The 19,468-nt window shown below is 42.1% G+C and overlaps 1 protein-coding gene across 1 annotated transcript in view; it reads right to left on the minus strand.

The window, feature by feature from the left end:
• Positions 1 to 19,468, minus strand: part of Oseg2 (intraflagellar transport protein Oseg2) — a 133,457-nt gene that overhangs the window by 53,017 nt on the left and 60,972 nt on the right. Inside the window, exons 13-19 of the mRNA XM_080274706.1 lie at positions 18,750 to 18,863; positions 16,248 to 16,422; positions 15,871 to 16,017; positions 13,475 to 13,655; positions 8,490 to 8,692; positions 5,312 to 5,469; positions 1,363 to 1,507 (exon numbers count right to left, since the gene is read on the minus strand). Coding sequence (XP_080130832.1) covers positions 1,363 to 1,507; positions 5,312 to 5,469; positions 8,490 to 8,692; positions 13,475 to 13,655; positions 15,871 to 16,017; positions 16,248 to 16,422; positions 18,750 to 18,863 — 1,123 coding nt within the window. The remainder of the gene's footprint in view (positions 1 to 1,362; positions 1,508 to 5,311; positions 5,470 to 8,489; positions 8,693 to 13,474; positions 13,656 to 15,870; positions 16,018 to 16,247; positions 16,423 to 18,749; positions 18,864 to 19,468) is intronic.

Below are 19,468 nucleotides of genomic sequence, written 5' to 3' on the forward strand. Positions count from 1 at the left end.
TGGTTACCACCCAGCATAGTAAATGGTTTCCTGGTGTACAGGAAACCATTTGGCTTGTCACTCAGTGTAGAGTTACCCATAGGCAGAAGGAAGAGGAAAGAATGAAGGAAAGAAAGACAGAAGAGGAGTGTAAAGTCACCCATAGGCAGAAGAAAGAGTGAAGGAAAGAAAGACAGAAGAGGAAGGATGGAAGAAAGGAAAGGGCAACACCCAATGCAGCACTACAATGAGTGAGTGGATGGTGGGTGTCCCCATCTATCACTTAGACATTCATGTGCTTAAAACCAGACTGGATAAATGCAGATATGGAGACAGAACAACACGAGCTTAGCTCGATTCCTGTATACTACAAACGGGTAAATATAAATAGGTAAATACACACACACACACACACACACACACACACACAGTCAACCTTTTGAGGACAGGATGTTTCCCTCGACTGAATATGATGTCAGTAGCCAAAGTGATAATCTTAAAATGGCTCAGTCGTTATATTTAGATGTTAAATACAAGGTCTGCCCAAAAAGAAATCGAACTTTTTAAATAGTGCACCAACTAGCAGCCACGTTGTGATCTTGATGGGAGTGCTGGGTACTGGTGACTTTGAGCTTTATTCTAACACTAGCCACATCTTGCCATGTCACTTAGTCATCAAGGTACTGTACATGCATTTGAAAGAACATGTGTTTGGTGCACTTGGCTAATTTTCTTCTATCTCTTCTATTGTTTGAAATCAGCAACCTTTCAGGGTGGGTTTCATCTTTGAGAACAAAATGAAATCTGCAGAGGCCAAATCCAGAGAGTAGGGTGGCTAGGGGACAACAGTCGTCTCTGCTTTGCCAAAAAGTCATGGATAAAGAGAGATGCATGAGCATCCAGTATTCCCCCCCCCCTTCTCCCAAGCCTCACACCTTTTCCTTTGCACTGCCTTCCTCAAACACTTCAGGATGTCCAAGTAAAATTCTTTATTGAGTGTCTGACCACATGAGACAAACTCATGATGAACGATGCCCAACATCATCTTCGTTTTGAGTGACTGACGTGCGTTTTTTGGTTGTGGCAACAATGTTCCAACCCACTGCGACGACTACCTTTTTCTTTTGACATTGTAGCCATACACTCACATTTCACAATCTGTTAAACATTTTTCAGAAAGTAAAAACATACGTTCACTCAAGCATGTGTACCTCAATGGCTAAATGACATGGAGAGATATAGATACTGGAAGACTAAAGCTGAGAAAGTCGCCAGTACAGAAGCACTCCAGTCATGATCACACTGGGCCGGCTAGTTGGTGCGCTATTTAAAAAGTTTGGCTTCTTTTAGGACAAACCTCATACATGTACTGCACAAACTGACCTGCTTGGTTGTACATGGTGATGGCTTCATTGTACATGCCACCCTTTATGTAGAATCTTTCTGCCCTGGGAAGGTCATTCAGTCCGGCAAAATGCTGACCCAGCTTCATTAAATATGGTCGTAGGGCACCATCATCATCGATGACCTACAAAGTGTGTGCCATTAAGGATGTATAATAAAAGTTATAAACTGGTAATCTTGATTAACTATTGTGTACAAGAAGCTTCCAAATTCCACGTTACTGAAAATACAGAAGCCTTATCCTGTCCTGCATCATAATTTTTAAGAGCATGTGCAAACTGCAATATTTCTTTTACCAATATTTTCAATAGGTATCCTTCACTGTCATTTTTTAATGCTAAACAAATGAAGCCAGCATAAAGTTGGCCAACCATACTGATGCTCATCTGCATCCCAAAACTTAAGTAGCTAAATGAAGATCTCACTGTATTGCATATGACCAATTACAGAATTCATCCAAGATAGAGGTAAAGATGGGGACAGTTGCCATGAGGCCCTTAGTCACACTGTAACCTAGAACTTGCAGCCTGCAATGATTTACACTCAATTCCTGAGATACAAGGCCAGGTTACCACAGTTACCTTCTAGGTGTTACCCTAGGTAGCTATTCATTTTCCCTACCAGCCAATAAAAGGTGGATGGCCACCTAAGTCAAATGATGCCTGCACCAGGATTCAAACTCTGGCACTAACAGACCAACAACTTCACTGTCAGAAATGTAAACTATTCAGCAAAAGTTTGTTCCTACAAAAATGTCTTCAAACTACTTGAACACCACTCATCACCACCACCTTCCATCACTCCAAGCTTCCCTCCTTCAAGTACCGTAAACTGGGGTGAATTCGGACGATTTTTTCATTTTTTTTTGCCATGTAATCTAGTTTTTAATTCAGTCCAAGATCTTAAGTACTGTATGTTGAGCTGGTCCACTAGAGTATCGAATCATAGCATTACAAAATTTAAAATGTTTCATACATAATTATAGCAAATATAGTAATGTAGGTGAATGTAGGGAAGAGTAAAGTGATTGTCTTTGAGAGAGGTGAAGTTAGTGAATGTACAGCGAGGTTGGATGGTGAGGAATTGGAAAATGTGAGTACGTTTAAGTATTTGGGTAGTGTGATGAGTAAGGATGGAGGTTTGGAGGGTGAAGTGCTTGAAAGGGTACAGCAGGGAAGAAAGGTTGCTGGTTCCTTGAAAGCAGTGATAAGAAACAGGGAAGTGAGCATGGAAGTGAAAAAGTTACTACATGACAGTATTGTGATACCAACTCTAACGTACGGAAGTGAAGCTTGGACATTGTTGGAAGGACACAAGTCAAGAGTGAGAGCAGTGGAAATGAGTTATTTAAGAGGAGCCTGTGGAGTCACGTGGAGAGACAGGCTGATGAATGAGGATATAAAGGAGCGTTGTGGTGTGGATGTGGATGTGATAGGAAGCGTTATGAGGAACACACTGAGGTGGTTTGGCCATGTGGAGAGGATGGAGGGTGAAAGACTGACGAAGAGAGTGTATATGAGTGAGGTGGAGGGGGGAAGAGGGAGGGGGAGGCCGAGGATGAGATGGAGGGATGGGGTGGAGAGGTATATGAGAGAGGGGGGTGTGAGTTGGGAGCAGGGCAGTGAAATGGCGGGGGACAGGGCGACTTGGAGGCGATTTGTTTGTGGCCACCCCAAACGGGATTGAGGCGTCTGGCAATAGATAGATAGATAGAAATATAGTAATGAGTGTCCGAATTTGTACTCAAACTTTGGTGAATTTGGACACACTCTATAAATTCGTACATAAATAGAAAATGAATGCATATGACTACCCTGGGTTCCCAGCTTAGTCTCGGACGTATGTGGGGCCATTTCGGATGCTCTGGGACTTTTAAAAAAATGTTCTTCCAGTACAAAAATAATGCCACTCCCTGACAAAATAAGCTAATGACTATAATGAGATATGAACACAACAGCAATTTTATTTTTTTCCTTGGTTTAAATAAAACATATTAGAACACATGTAGATAAGATAAATCTAGCTACAAACCTTAGTACTGTATATGAAACAATAATTTCTTGACTTATAATTTTGTTTTTGGAAGACTGATGGATTATAAGTTACAAGTGATATTTAACATGATTATTTGGCTTTACCAGTTTTTTGCTTGCCTTTTTCACTACGATAAGGACCTTGATCTCCACCAGTTCTTTTCTTAAATATTCGAGTCATTGGGTGATCTTGTTTAAACCGGTAGTACCATAAAAGCTCAAGAGTATACCTGTAAATGATACATATGAACCCAATTACACACAGTATCCACATCTGGCAAATTATAAGCAATTGTACATTGTAAAAAGTGTTACTTTTTCGTTCATACTCCCCCTGTCCGAATTCACCCCATGTCCGAACTGACTCCAATTTGCATTAAAATTTTAAAAATTTCATTAAATGCCCAGTTAAGAGATTAATTGAGAAGATAACGCCAATTACTTACTTTGCACTTTCACACTACGCATGAAAGTACAGTACATCCGGGCACCGAAGATTTTCCTGCATCTGTTCATTAACATTTCTGCCAAAGAAAGTTTGCCAATGTTACAAATTTTATTCTTTTCACATATGTTTGCTTTTTAGTATATATTTGGTATGTGTCACGTGATATATTAAGTATCTTTATACACGAAAGTACAGTAAAGAATTACAAACAATTGGGAGCAAACAGATTTCTAATATGTTTATTCATTATTTATTAATTAATTTAAACAACTTTTTATTGCAATAATATCCGAATTCGCCCCGAGTCCGAATTCACCCCAGTTTACGGTACTCCACCACAACTTCTTCCTACATAACCCCTAAAGGCTGGGCATATTTTGGTGCGGCCACCCTCTTACTACAGGCATACTGTATTTCCCAAAATAATCTTTTCTCAAACCTTCATATCTGGGAAAGTATAGCAGTTAGGGAAACAAATTAAAGACTATATTACTCATCGCCTCTTCTTGTGAATGAAAGCATCCCTAGGTCTGCAGGTGGTTGTGTTGATGAGTATGAACGTGAAGATGAATAACTTTTGGCAACTGAAACAGGATGTATCTGTGCGTGTGCGCATGGCCCCAACTTTTGCTTCACTCTCAACATGATAGCTTCTCCACTACTAGATAAACTAGACACAATGACATCCAAGGCATGTCCTATGGCACTATCACCAAGCCCATTCCTAGTATCCTTGGGCAAAGGCTTGGCAGGGGAGGATGAGGCAAGGGGTCCATGTGAGGTAGGAACAGAATCAGATGAGGAGATTTCAGAAAACATCTCTCTACACCTGGATAAGTCACAGACAAGACTGAAGTACGCTTGCATCGGGTGGCAGTCATCTCTCCCTACACTTCAGTAACAAGAGAAAATGACAGACCACTCACACTGTGGCGGGATTGCATTTGCGGTTCCTATCGAGACTCAGTGGTTTCCATCCTCCCCATCTGCAATGGTCCATTTTGACGCAGCACCTTGGGGTTAACTCTGATGCTCAAAATATGTCCTGGTAGAGGAGACTTCACGCCTTGCAAAGTTTCACAACAATTTAGAATGATGCTGATAATGATTGTGAACCAAACTGCAATTCCTTTACACACTTTCTCCTTTCTGACCTGCCTGCTCCCTCTCTCTCTGAACTATCTATACAATATACTGTACTGCAATTTCCATTTCACACTGCTCCTTTCTCTACTAACATCTACCATCAGTCTACTAAATCTGTACCATTTCCTGACTCTCTTTACAATCTATTTCTCATTTGTTTGACACTATTTCTCTTTTGTCATCCAAGGACACATTAAAAGCTTCCACACAGCATTATCCTGACGGAACAGCAGTTCCTACATTCCACCTAAAACCACACTATCTTTACTGACTAATGTTTTGAAAAGCACTACATGCAAACCTCAATTATCTGTACAGCTTTCTTCCACTGGCGAGCAGCTATGGTAGCATCAAGAGCCTTGATGGTGCGTCCAGCCTCGATGTAGTGACTTATGGCGGCGTCTGGTTGCTTGTTAGACACTAGCTGGTCTCCCCACTCTTCCTCCAGCTGCACAACATCTACCAAAGATTTGGAGAAAAATGAATATTTGAAATGTGCACTATCAACAGGAATGCCAAGTAATCTCTCACGACATTTGTACATGGGTGCAATACAAAGCCCATTTGGTCCGAGGCTCTCCTGAGCAAAATAAAATTGTCTGGAAGTAGCCATAAAAAAGCTAAAAAAAAAAGAATGGGGAATACTTTACTTTCTATTATTTTGAGAAATGTAATAAAATCCCTTATTTACTTATAGCTTATAGAGGCTGGGGGAGTGGACTTTCTGACCACTACTTGGTGGTGGCCAGAATTAGGATTCAAGTAAGATGGAGGAATAGAAGAAGGGATAGACAAGAGGAAGGAGTAGTTGCGAGGAGAGTGGAAAGGTTACAAGAGGATGAGAAAAAGGCAGAGTATAAGAGAGAAGTGGAGGAACGATTGGGCAAATATGAATTGGAGCAGATGGGAGACGCGGAAGGTGTGTGTAGGATATTTAGAGAAGAAATATGTGCAGCATGTGATGTGGTGTGTGGAAGGAAGAGAAGACGGAGGGGGGTGCAAGGAACAGCGTGGTGGACTGAAGAGGTGAGACAGGCTGTGGCACAAAAGAAGAAAGCATACAATGAATGGATGAGAAATAGGGGCATGGAAGAAGTTGAGAGGCGGAAGAGAGTTATATGTAGAAAGAGAGAGGTGAAAAGATTAGTACGAGAGGGTAAGAAGAGAGTGGATGAGGAATTTGGAAGGAATTTGAGTGTAAAGTGGAGGGACTGTAAGAAAATATTCTGGAAAGAGGTAAAAAGAGTAAGACAGGGTGGAAGTGAAGTTAGCAGGGGAGTGAAAGATAAAAATGGTAGATTACTAGTGGAGAAGGAAGAAAAAGTGAGCAGATGGAGAGAACACTTTAGGGAATTGTTGAACATAGAGGATGGAAGTAATGCGAGTATAAGTGGCTGGGGAATGGCTGGGAGAAGGAGGGAGGTGAGAAGACAGGAAGAAATCAGTAGGATAGTTGTGGAAGCAATGAAGAAAGTTAAATAGAGGAAAGCCCCAGGAATTGATGGAGTGTGTGGTGAAATGCTGAAGCATGGGGGACAGATAGTAGTAGAATGGATGTGGAAGATGTGCAGATTGGCCTGGGAGGAAGGTAGAGTCCCGGAGGATTGGAAGTCAGGTATAATTATTCCCTTGTAAAAAGAAAAAGGGGAAAAAGGAGTGTGTGGTAATCATAGGGGCATTTGTCTTCTTAGTATAATAGGAAAAGTGTATGGTAGGATACTTATTGACAGAGTTAGAGAAAGAACAAAGAAATTAGTTGGAGAAGAACAGGGAGGCTTTAGGAAGGGAAGAGGTTGTGTAGATCAGATATTCATTCTTAGATCTTTAGTGGAAAAGTTTCTAGAGAAGGGAAAGAAGTTGTATGCGGCTTTCATGGATTTGGAGAAAGCATATGACAGGGTGGATAAACAAGGATTGTGGAAAGTGTTAAGAATATATGGAGTAGATGGGAAGTTGTTGAATGCTGTGAAGAGTATGTACGATGGTGCGAAGGCTGCAGTGCATGTGGATGGTGAACTGAGTGAATTTTTCTCTTTGAAAGTTGGGTTGAAACAGGGATGTGTCATGTCTCCATGGTTGTTCAATCTGTATATGGATGGGGCAATAAAAGAGGTACAAGGTAGGGTAGTGGATGTTGGAGTGGCCCTGGTGAGAGAGGATAGTGTTTGGACACTCCCTGTACTGTTGTTTGCAGATGATACTGTGTTGTTGAGTGAAGACGAAGGGAAGCTGCAAGGCTTGGTGGATGAGGTTGGGAGAATGTGTAAGAAACGGAATCTAAAAGTGAATGTAGGGAAGAATAAAGTGATGGTCTCTGAGAGAAGTGAAGTCAGTGAATGTACAGCAAGGTTGGATGGTGAGGAATTGGAAAATGTGAGTACGTTTAAGTACTTGGGTAGTGTGATGAGTAAGGATGGAGGTTTGGAGGGTGAAGTGCTTGAAAGGGTACAGCAGTGAAGAAAGGTTGCTGGTTCTTTGAAAGCAGTGATAAGAAACAGGGAAGTGAGCATGGAAGTGAAAAGTTACTACATGACAGTATTGTGATACCAACTCTCACGTATGGAAGTGAAGGTTGGACGTTGTTGGAAGGACACAAGTCAAGAGTGAGAGCAGTGGAAATGAGTTATTTAAGAGGAGCCTGTGGAATCACATGGAGAGACAGGCTGATGAATGAGGATATAAAGGAGCGTTGTGGTGTGGATGTGGATGTGATAGGAAGCGTTATGAGGAACACACTGAGGTGGTTTGGCCATGTGGAGAGGATGGAGGGTGAAAGACTGACGAAGAGAGTGTATGTGAGTGAGGTGGAGGGGGGAAGAGGGAGGGGGAGGCCAAGGATGAGATGGAGGGATGGGGTGAAGAGGTATATGAGAGAGGGGGGTGTGAGTTGGGAGCAGGGCAGTGAAATGGCGCAGGACAGGGTGACTTGTAGGCGATTTGTTTGTGGCCACCCCAAATGGGATTGAGGCGTCTGGCAATAGATAGATAGATAGATAGATAGAAATTTGAAGCCTCCCAGCAGGAAGAGGCTTCAGGTTACTTTCAATACCACATAAGCATTAGAAATGGTAATGGGAGGATCATTCCAGACTCGGAGGGTTGAAGAGAGTGAAGAGAGGGTGCACTGTTTGTTTTTTCCAGTTTGATGATCTTCCTCCAAGTTTATCATTTCTCATGAACCAGGGGGAAACCACTGGCAGGAATACCACAAAGAGCAACCCAAGTGATAACATTTGACTATAAACCTTGGAAGGTGTTCCTTTGTCCTTGGGGTTATTTTTTTACGTAAAACACCTGGTGGTACAGGAACAGTGTTTACAATCCTCTCCCTACACATGTACTTCTTCTCATTTGAGGGAAAATAGGGTTTTTGTCTCTGCAAATCCAGTTAAAGCAGACAATTTTATTAGATTCACTGAGATCCTTCACATTACTGGTGTTAATTTCAGCAAACAGTCACCAAAATGTCAAACACTTACAACTGGGGAAGGCATGCCTGGCCAACTCAACTGCACGAGAGTATGCATGACCCTTTCGGTAGCTATCCAAGGCTTTTTCTGGTTCGTCCACCTTCTCATAAAGCTCCCCAGCCTGCTCATATAATTCAGCTTTCAGAAGGGAAGCAGCAATCTTATTTATGAGCTCCATATCCTCACGAAGCTCATCCACACTTGTTGCCAATCTGAGGGTTGGTTTGGGAAGAAACAGTAAATGATGGAGTAGTTGGTCTAAACACAAACAATCAAAACTGTATTACATACCCAGTATATCATATTAGTATACCCATGTGTACCGTTACAAAAGTTGTATAATTCATCATTACAAAAAAAAAAAAAAAAATGCTGCATGGATGAAAGAACAAGTATTCATATATACTGTACATACAAGTACAACTTAAAAAACATTGTTCCATGCTAGCATGAGAAAACCCTGTGCACCTGATGGCCACTGTCCAAGTTCCATGATCTGGAGCATCTTAACACTAAGGTCTCTTCTAAGGATTTTATCTCGCATTTTCATTGGTCTGCCAGCAGGCGCTTGTCCTTTCACAATCACATTTGCACAACACTTCACCCAATTATTCACAAACATTCTCTTTACATGTCCAAACTATCTTCCCCTGTAGTATGCATCATCTCATTAACATTCAATACCCAAGCATCCTCTGCTTCTGTTCCTTATACTATTTCAAACTGACAACACCCTCTTCCTTCTTTCAATCTATGCACAACAGGCATCTTCATCCTCAGCTACTAATTTTATTATTACCACATAACATTATATTTCTCTAATATGAAGCATTAATTTTCCTTTCATATGGAGAGAGTCACTTCACTGTTAATAAGGACAACTGTTTCTATTTCTTCCAACTCTTCTTAGTGAGCTAGCACTTGCACCACATTAATTCTTATCATGTAATTACAATAGCAAACTTATCAAAACACTCCAAGTTCACACCCTCAGAGGTAACATCGTCCAACCTTGACTGGATCACACAATCCCCTTTGCATTAACATCATCATCCTGTTTCTTCTTCCCACCCACATGTGAGCAAGGTAGGGTGCAAAAAGGTACAGAAGGCATCTCTTTTGTGCATTATTGGTTAAATGCAAACTATCTGTGACACCACTACATCTCTAGCAGGGAGATGTAGGGAAACACAAGTTAGGGCCAAAAACGTTACTGACTGATCTTACCAATGAGTATCTTCAGAAGAAAGTTCAGTTGTTTTCATTTTTGATGGCTCCAACATGCTTGCATGTGTCGGCGTTTGTCACCTAATGGAGGCTCTCCATGCTGCTCGATTTCTGTTAGCTTCCCTGTTTAGTCCCTTATCCCTGAGGTCACACTCAATGACCTCATCCCAGTTCTTTTTTTAGTCTACCTCTTGCTACCCTACCCCTAACACTGACACTTCTCACTACTGCACCCAATTATCATCCCCCATCCTTTCCACACGCCCAAATCATTTCAATCTACCCCTCCTTATCACAACATTAATACACTTCAGTCCCATCCTACCTCTCAATGCTTCCATCGTAATTCTCAAACAGTATTTTCCCATATCACTCTCCTGTAACTGTCATGATGTTCCAACTCTTATGCCTCATAAATATCCATCATCTAACACACCACACAAGATTCTAATACTACTGTACCAACCCTTTACCCATATACCAGCTTTTTTCATGTATGGAAAAAGGAACCAAAGGCTGGAAGCCAGCAAATTGTTCCGTCCAAGAAAAAATAAAAACAAGATAACAGAGAGCCAAATTCAAGACCTGTTTATTTCAACAAGTCTGGACACACTGCATTTGAATGACTGAAGGTCACAGGCAGTATGAAATAAACATAGATGAAGGCAGTTCCAGAGTTAATCTCTTGCATACATGAAGGACTGGGAGCCCTGGTTAACTCTTGCATTAGACAGTTGGACAGAAAAGAGATGAGAGTTTGCTGCTAGATGGATGCTACATGCCCACCGTAGTGAAGCAGACAGTTCAGCAGAGTAATGTCCATTAAAGTAGCGATAAAAAAAAAAAAGAGACAAAGATGCAACAGTGTGGCAAAGGATACTGACCATTCATCACCAACAATTCTGTCCACCCCACCACTCTCTTTAACCCATACATTCCAAATACTCATTGGATTTCCTAAATTTCTTCACAGCACCCTTAATATAAAAAATCAGGACCAGATCATATCCATACAATTCCCACAGCAACCTGGACCTGAAACCACACAACAGTACATTAAACACCATGATTAACAAAAGTGAGATACTGGCAAACAAGTTTCATATCCAGCTTCTCTAAACCACCACACAAACTATGCATACCCTTTCTACCAACTGATGGCAGCCTTTTTACACATCACCTTTCAGTAATCTCTAAATTTATTCATCACCATCATCACCATTATTAGTCTTTCCCACTAATACATGGAGTGAAAGTATAGAGGCTATAACAGGACTTCATAAAGATGCTTTAGAACCCACAGTAACAAGCATTTACCCGCCGTGTGCCAGCAGACTTTGGACCCTCATGAAGCCATGGTGCCAACCAACTTTCGACTTTTTGGGGGGCGGAGGGCTAGATAGGTTAGAAATGATGAACAAACATGGAGAACAACCATAAAAGTACTCACAGAAGCCATTTAGGTTGATTTTGAGGTTGATTCTCCCTGAGCAGGCAGCTGAAAACTTCAGAGTAACGCCCATAGACTTCACCGCCCACTGTCGCCATAGAGCGAGAGGAGGCAGAAGCTCTGCGTTTTCTTCAATGGTAACTATGTTACTCAAGCCAAGGACACTCTTGTTGGGCATACAGATGATGTAGGAAGTGTCCCCAAGCATAGTTATGTGCTGGGTTGAGGCGACTCAAGTCTCTGTGAGGTCAGTGGCGGCTCGGTCCTCCTCGCCTCACCTGTGTAAAACAAAGCACTACTTACCTTGTATTTTTTTGTTTGAACATCCTCCCTGGCCTTCAGCCCTTTATGGGGGGATCCTACCCATTTTGGAAGACCATAGATAGCACTAGGATCCTCCTGATATTTATCCTCACTAGAGGAATCGTGATAGGATCGAGGGCGGCAGGGGGTGGTGGGAAGGGGTGGTGGCAGTGGGGCTCCCTAGGAGGATACCATCCTCACTGCCATACATTTGGCCTTCCTGGGGGATGGTATTTCCTCATCACTGCTAGAATCTGAGTCTGACTGAACGTAATCCCTGTCAGCCACATTGTCATCTAATGGCGAATCGTTTTCCCCATCATAGGGCACCCCAAGAGGAGAGTCAATCCCATGCTGGGCTAGGCCGTGATGTGCCATGGTCCTCACTCACTGTCAAAATCAGACTGATGTGGCGGGCTCCCGCGCAGGCCCAGGTGTGCGGTGATGACTCATACCTGGCGGGTTAGGCATAGAGAGGCAAGGGAATATCCCAGCAGATTTTTTGGCGCCTAATTGGAGTTTTCGAATTTTGGCAACTATATCAAATCGCCGACATACATGTACATTGCTGGGACTGTCCGCGCATATAGGGGCCGATATACATGTACGTCGCAACACAGGGCGTGTTAAGTACTTGTGGGTAGTAAGATGAGTAAGGATGGAAGTTTGGAGGATGAAGAGCTTGAAAGGGTACAGTAGGGAATAAAGGTTGCTAATTCACTGAAAGAAGTGATAAGATACACTGTAGGTAAGTAAGCATGAAGGTAAAAACATCACTGCATGGCAGAATTGTAATCCCCACTCTAACGTATGGAAGCGAAGCTTGGACCTTGTTGGAAAGACGCAAGTCAAGAGTGAGAGCAGTGGAAATGAGATACTGTATTTCAGAGGAGCATGTGGAGTTATAAAGACTGACAAAATGAGGAACTGAAGGAACTTTGTTGTGTGTATGTAGATGTGCATTTGGAGAAACTCACTGAGGTGGTTTGGTCATGTGAAGAGGAAGGAGAATGAAAGGCCAACTAGGAGACTGAATGTGAGTGAGGTGGAGGGTGGAGAGGGATGGGGAGACAGAGGATGAGATGAAGGGATGGAGTAGAGAAGTATATGACAGAGGGGGATGTAAGTTGGGGGGAGTAGCAAAACTGCAGGGGACACGGTGGCATGGAGGCGATTTGTTTGTGACCACCCCTTACAGGATTAAGGCATCTGACTACAGATAGACAGATAGGTAGATAGACAGTAAAATAATGATACGAGACTATGGTTTGGCAAGACTGAAAAAGTCAAGCATAAATATAGCAGAAATGGGGCTTGGGGCTACTAAGGGATAACAAAAAAGTATATTGTACAGATAGTCTATGTGGAGTGTGTATACTGGATAAGAAGAATGCTAACCAACAGAAATGAAACTGGAAGCCAAAGGAGATTTTTTTTGAAGCAACTGATAACTATGGATGGGGAGAGTTGAAAACTGATAAACAGAAGTCACTTGGGTATTGTACAAGAAACAAATCTTGTATCCTCGAGAATGCATCAGTGGCAGATGTGAATGATGTTGTGAAAAGGATATGCAATGGACAGACGGCAGATGTTGATGAGATATACAGTATGCAGCAATGGTAATTCAATGGAGAGTGCAATGAAGTGTCTGTGTAAAATATGTTATGAAGTCTCTGAGAGAACTTAGAGAAGAACTAGTGGAGTGGAAGTACACAGTGCTGAGTGGAGTGGAAGTACACAGTGCTGAGCCTTTTTGTAAAAAGTAAGGACTCTGCAATGAGTACAGAAATTTTGACTGAATAAGTCTGTCGATTATTATGGGTTAGATATATGGAAGAATATTATGGAAGGTAAGACAAGTGTTAGTATAATGATAAGTGATGAACAGGATGGTTTCCGGAGTGGAATGGGATACTGTACAGTATTTTGATACCACACAAACCAGACATGCACTATATCCTCTGGATACTTTTGTGACAACTTTAAACTACCAATAAAAGGAGTCAATTACCTTGCTGCCTTGGCTGGCATGCCAGCCTTAAGGTACATATTGATGGCTGGCCAGTAGTCACCCTCAGCCTCCTTAAGCTGGCCAGCACGCTCCTCCTGGTGGGTGTCCAGCAGCCACTGGAAGTGGGCACGACGCAGTGACTCCACCTCTGGGTGACCTTTTACTTCTGCTAGTTGCACCGCTTTGCAAAGAAATATACTGTCCTGTACAGTATATCTAACATATTATTATCATCATCCCTATCAACATCTTCAACATTAGCTGATCATCAGATTTTCTAATGGATGACCTACATCTCATGACTTTAGTGCAAAATTTACATGGATGAAAACAAACTGTATAAAGTCTAGGGGAGCATCCATTTACAAATCTTGAAAAATTTAAGATAAAGCTTTAGTTTAATACTTGTTTAATTCATTTATGATATATACCTAAACTCAATGAAAATAACTTATATGATAATAAAGGCATTAAAGTTAGGTTTATTTACACCAGGGATCCTGTAGGAGGTAGCAGGTCAGTTTGGCTCCAAAATCCATTCATTTCCAAGTCATTCTGGTTAGCTTAGAATATATTAGATTACACCAAATTGTTGGATTAGGTTAAGTAGGATTAAGTTAGGTTAGATTATGTTATCACATTATGTTAGGTTAAGCTAGATCTGGTTAAATCAGACTATATTAGTTTAATCGGGATGAAACAACAAGTGACAGACTGACCATAGGGCCAAACCAACTGCAAGCCCAATATGATGGGTGCCATTCTGCCATTGTCTGTGTAAAACTGAAAAGGTTGTTCAATTAACATCTTCAACTATGTATTTCCGCAACTTTTTGAGCCTGTCACTATGACAGTTAGGATACAGTTCACTGCAAAAAAAATTATAATTATTGTAAATTATATGTGGAGGTAGGTGGGGGCGCTCACCATCCACTCACTCGATGTAGTGCTGCTCTCGTGTGTCTGCCCTTTCCTCTCCTCTCTCCTTTCCTTCCTTCCTCTTCTGTCTTTCTTTACTTTATTCTTTCCTCGTCCTTCTGCCCGCGGGTGACTTTGCACTCCCTCTTTTGTCTTTCTGTCCTTCATTCTTTCCTCTTCCTTCTGCCTATGGTTGGCTCTACACTATACACAGTTTTTTTTATCGAGGCGAAGATGCACTTAACAGATTGGTGATTATTGCCTGAATGCAACATTACTTCATAATCTAGCATTATTAACTGACAACAAATATCTGAGGGGGAAATTTGGGTTAGTAAATATTTTTTAGACATGTTGCATTCAGCCAATCATCATCAACCCGTCAAGTGCATCTTCGCCTCAATTAAAAAAATGGAGTAGTGACAAGCCAAATGGTTTCCTGTACACCAGGAAACAATTTACTATGCTGGGTGGTAACCATATAACCATATTATGGCACGTGGTGGTTTAGTGGGTAATTGCAGCACTCCAATCGGATTAAGCCAGTAAAGGTTTATATCCAAGGGGTGTTTGGGGTTATTGCTCATGTAATGCCACTCAAGGATGAGTGAGGCTGGTCACTCTCAACTTAAATGTCAGGACTAACATGCCTAGCCCCAGGCTCTTGCACTCCTCATGGGACAAGGTAGGATTGGATGATGGATGGATAAATTATATGCATGACTCTCTTCAATTTTCACCAAAAAATCTATTTGGTTAATAGCTGACCTAGCTAGATGTGAATACACAAACTACATTCTTTTAAATGAAGTGCTGCTTTACCCACAATACTTCATTAAACACAAAGTATTCTTCCAATTTCCCAATTAATGAAGGATTTGACAGATAAATATCTATTGGTTTCTGACTAATGTACGAAACATCCTATTGGGTGGGGGTGCTCACCATCCACTCACCCAACGTAGCGCTGCTCTTGGGTGCCTGCCCTTTCCTCTCCTCCGTCCTACTTTCCTTCCGTCCTCTTCTGTCTTTCTTTCCTTCATTCTTTCCTCTTCCTTATGCATACGGATGACTCCACACTCCCTTCTGTCTTTGTTTCCTTCATTCTTTCCTCTTCCTTCTGCCTATGGGTGACTACACTGAGTGACAAGCCAAATGGTTTCCTGTACACCAAGAAACCATTTACTATGCTGGGTGGTAACCATGTACCCAAATTATGGCACCAGGTGGTTTAGTGGGTAATTAAGGCACTTCAACTGGATTGGGCCTGTGCACATATATACCCATGGGGTTGTTGGAGTTTAATGCTCGCGCAATGCCACTCAGGGATAAGTAAGGCTGGTCACTCTCAGGACCAACTTGCCTAGCCCTGGGCTCCTACACTCCTTATGGGGTAACACAGGATTAGATGATGATGATGATGATGATGATGATGATTCAAACTTACAACAATGACAGAATCTCCTTTGCAAATATACCTTCATCCCACTTGTGCAGTTGCTGGTACATATCCATGGCGGCATCCAGGTTGTTGTAGTCAAGGTATATACCCTCTGCTGTCTTGAACTGTTTATCTAATATTGCCAGCTTTGCCTGTACTTCATACTGCTGCATCCCATCTTCTCCTGCCAAAGCGACATTCATTACTTTATATTTTCCTGTATCTCTTGCATCACAAAGCTATAACATACTTCACTTGTTCTTCTTGCTACTGATACAACCATCAAAGGGAAGTGAAATATCCTGCATATAACATTTAATGTTTGTGACCTACAATGTACAGTGTAGTATATATTCACTTATCCCTTGTTTCTCAATTCTCTTTTTCCTTTCTCAATATGACATATAAATTTACCTGAATTTTCCTGGACCTTCTGCCTGATGCGGTTGATGCCCTGAAGGAACCTAACTTTAGAGACATCCCCAAGAGCAGCAAAGCATCTCTCTGCGATGTATAGATGCCGACCTTCCAATGTCAGCCGAGCTAGTGTCCTCCACATGGTCTCAGCTTCTGCTGTCATCGGCAGAGTCTGAGCAGGTGAGTAAAGATACATACAGTCAATTTTTATCACAGTCTTTCTTAGTTATGGATCATCAGAGTACACTGAGATGAGAATTAATTAATTTGGGGACTGCTGTTACTGGACAGCTTGATCATCTGCTCTATCTTAATTGACTTGTGCCATGGATGTAGCTATTTCCACAAGGGCTAACCATGAGTCCAGAGCACTTGAGAATCTGCTGAGCCGCCTCAGTTGCATAAGTGCTGGACAGTACAACATTATACTGTATGCTGCATAACGTGAAATGCAACTTTCTCTTGGCAATGATCATTTTATCTACTTTCAGGCCTTGCCATTCACATCCACAAACTCTGAATCTGTCTGCAAAGATCCCATTCACTCTTAGTTACACTATTCACCACAAGCTTCACTCACCTTCTCACTTGTTTTGATCCTCTAATAACCTCATTCATGTATATTCCCAGTATACACTGTACAGAAGATCCCTAATTTATGCAGGCCCAATTTGCACTAAACATGTTTTGCACAGAAAGATAAATCCTAACGAACCAAGTAAAAAAATAGTAGAGAGAGAGAGAGAGAAAGAGAGAGGGGAAAAATCATAGAGGTAGGAATAGGGTAGAGTCGGCGTGAGAAGGCCCCGGTGAAGCCAGAGAACTGTCAAACGGCCATATTGGTCAAGTCAAGAGGTCACGGCAACACCTACCTGACTTGAAGAAGATTGCTGTGCACTCCTACCTCTATGGCTGTGCCCATAGAGGTAAGAGTTCTAATCCTACCTCCGTGGGTGTGGCCATGAGATTATTAAGCCTTTAATACCTCCAGCTGTGTGTCCACCTGGTATTGCTCAGGGAGAATGCCAGAAACAAAGTAGACTTCATTCTACCTCTGGTTTTAGTTGTAGTTCAGCTGTGGGTGTGAGACTTTCTGTCCTAAGTTGTATCTCACCATCAAATAACCTAAGTCTCCAAAAATGCCCACCACCTGTGCCGCATTTGAGTGTAATGAAAGAGGAGATAAGAAATCTGACCCATCCATTACATTTCACTGGTGAGTATCTTTAGAGTGAATTATAGTTTGTAGGTTAGTATGCAAAAATAGATAAATAAATAAATAAAGATAAAACATATTTTTTTCTGTTTGCAACTAAGAAAACACTCCCGCCTGGTCAGCGGAACCAAGTCAGACAGCTGTCAAAGAGGTCGCCGCCATGTTGGTCGAGTCAGGTCTGTCGGCCTCACTCTGACCTACCCTTGGTTAATCCCATATGCCGCCTCTACCTACTCCTACCTCTATGGAAAAATCCAAGAAGTTGGCCCCTGTCCATGGTCATCCCCCCCTTCCCCTACTCACCCCTCCAAAGCTCCCCTGTCGGGGCACACAGATACACACTAAGCCCACCTACAATACACAAAATAACCAGTCATAAGTCAACACAGCTAAAATTATGGGACGTGACATGGTCTGTTTACGCTCATTCAGTTGGGCACCCACCCCCCACAAACACACATGCATGCACACACACACACACACACACACACAGGAGACAACGCCATATGAACCAGACGTCAGCTGAGCCAGCTCCTCGAGATTCCTCATTATCTAGTTTTGTGGTGTGGGGATTTGAGCATTGTCCATTTTGTCATTTTAATAAGGTTCAGTAGTCTGGCCCATTCGAGGTCTGTCCAAAAAGAAACCAAACTTTTTAAATAGCACACAAACCAGCTGTCATGATGTGACTGAGATGGAAGTGCTGTGTAGCAGTGACTTTGCGCTTTGGTCTAACACTAGCCATACCATGCCACATCACTTGGTCATCGAGGTACAAGCACTTGAGAGAATGTGTTTCGTGCACCTGGTGAATTTTCTTGTATCTCTTCTATCATCTGAAACTGGCAACCTTTCAGGATGGATTTCAACTTTTGGAACTAAAAAAAGTCCGCAGGGGAGAGTGGGGTGACTTGGGGACGACAGTCATCTCATGCTTCACCAAAATGTCGCGGACAAAGAGCGACGCATGTGCAGGTACATTTTAAGCAGAAATAAAAGGTTAATACACATGAAACACACATACCCTCATATCGATTCTCGTAAGCTGGGATTTGGAGGGATTTTACCTGTTTGGTAAACAGGCGGTGGTGTAAATTTCATGACCTCGTATTTGCAATTTCTCATTAAGCGGTTGCTTGTTAACCAGGACTAGTCTGTACTGTAATATGTAAAACCTTTTCCCCATACTTGAATTTCCTAGTGCTGTGGTTTGCCTAATATGTGTAGTGTCTGTAAATTACTACATCATGCATCTTCCATGGCCTGATCATTAGACACCTTACCTCCAAGTAGTTCATTGCTCGGAGAAAGTCCCCATCATCTATGGCAGTTCCAAATTCTATCAGACCCTCATCCAAGGCATAGGACAATTCCTGCACTCCATCCTGTACAATTACCTAAAAAAGAAGTTATAAAATCAATGCAGTGTGCAACAATGATTCTATATTTTAGTACAGATATCTTGTAACCTTTTGGGTACAGTATTGTGGATCACCATTACCATCAATCCATCATCCAATTCTACGTTGCCACATAAGAAGCATAGAAGCCCGGGGCTAGGCAAGTTGGTCCTGACATTTAAGATAAGAGTGACCAACCTCACTCATCCCTGAGTGGCATTATGTGAACAATAACCCCAATCACCCCTTGAATATAAATCTTCACCGGCTCAATCTGATTGGAGCGCCATAATTACCCACTAAACCACCATGCCCCATAATTTGATTATATGGTTACCACCCAGCATACTAAATGGTTTCCTGGTGTACAGGAAACCATACGGCTTGTCACTCAGTGTTGAGTCACCCACAGGCAGAAGGAAGAGGAAAGAATGAAGGACAGAAAGACAAAAGAGGGAGTGCAAACTCACCTGTAGGCAGAAGGACATTGAAAGAATGAAGTAAAGAAAGACAGAAGAAGAAGGAAGGAATAGAGGGAGGAGAGGAAAGGGCAGACACCCGAGAGCAGCACTACATCGAGTGAGTGGATGGTGAGCGCCCCC

The sequence above is a fragment of the Coenobita brevimanus genome, chromosome 59, assembly GCF_032717465.1.
Source record: "Coenobita brevimanus isolate Jiangsu-jjx chromosome 59, ASM3271746v2, whole genome shotgun sequence".
Lineage (NCBI taxonomy): Eukaryota > Metazoa > Arthropoda > Malacostraca > Decapoda > Coenobitidae > Coenobita > Coenobita brevimanus.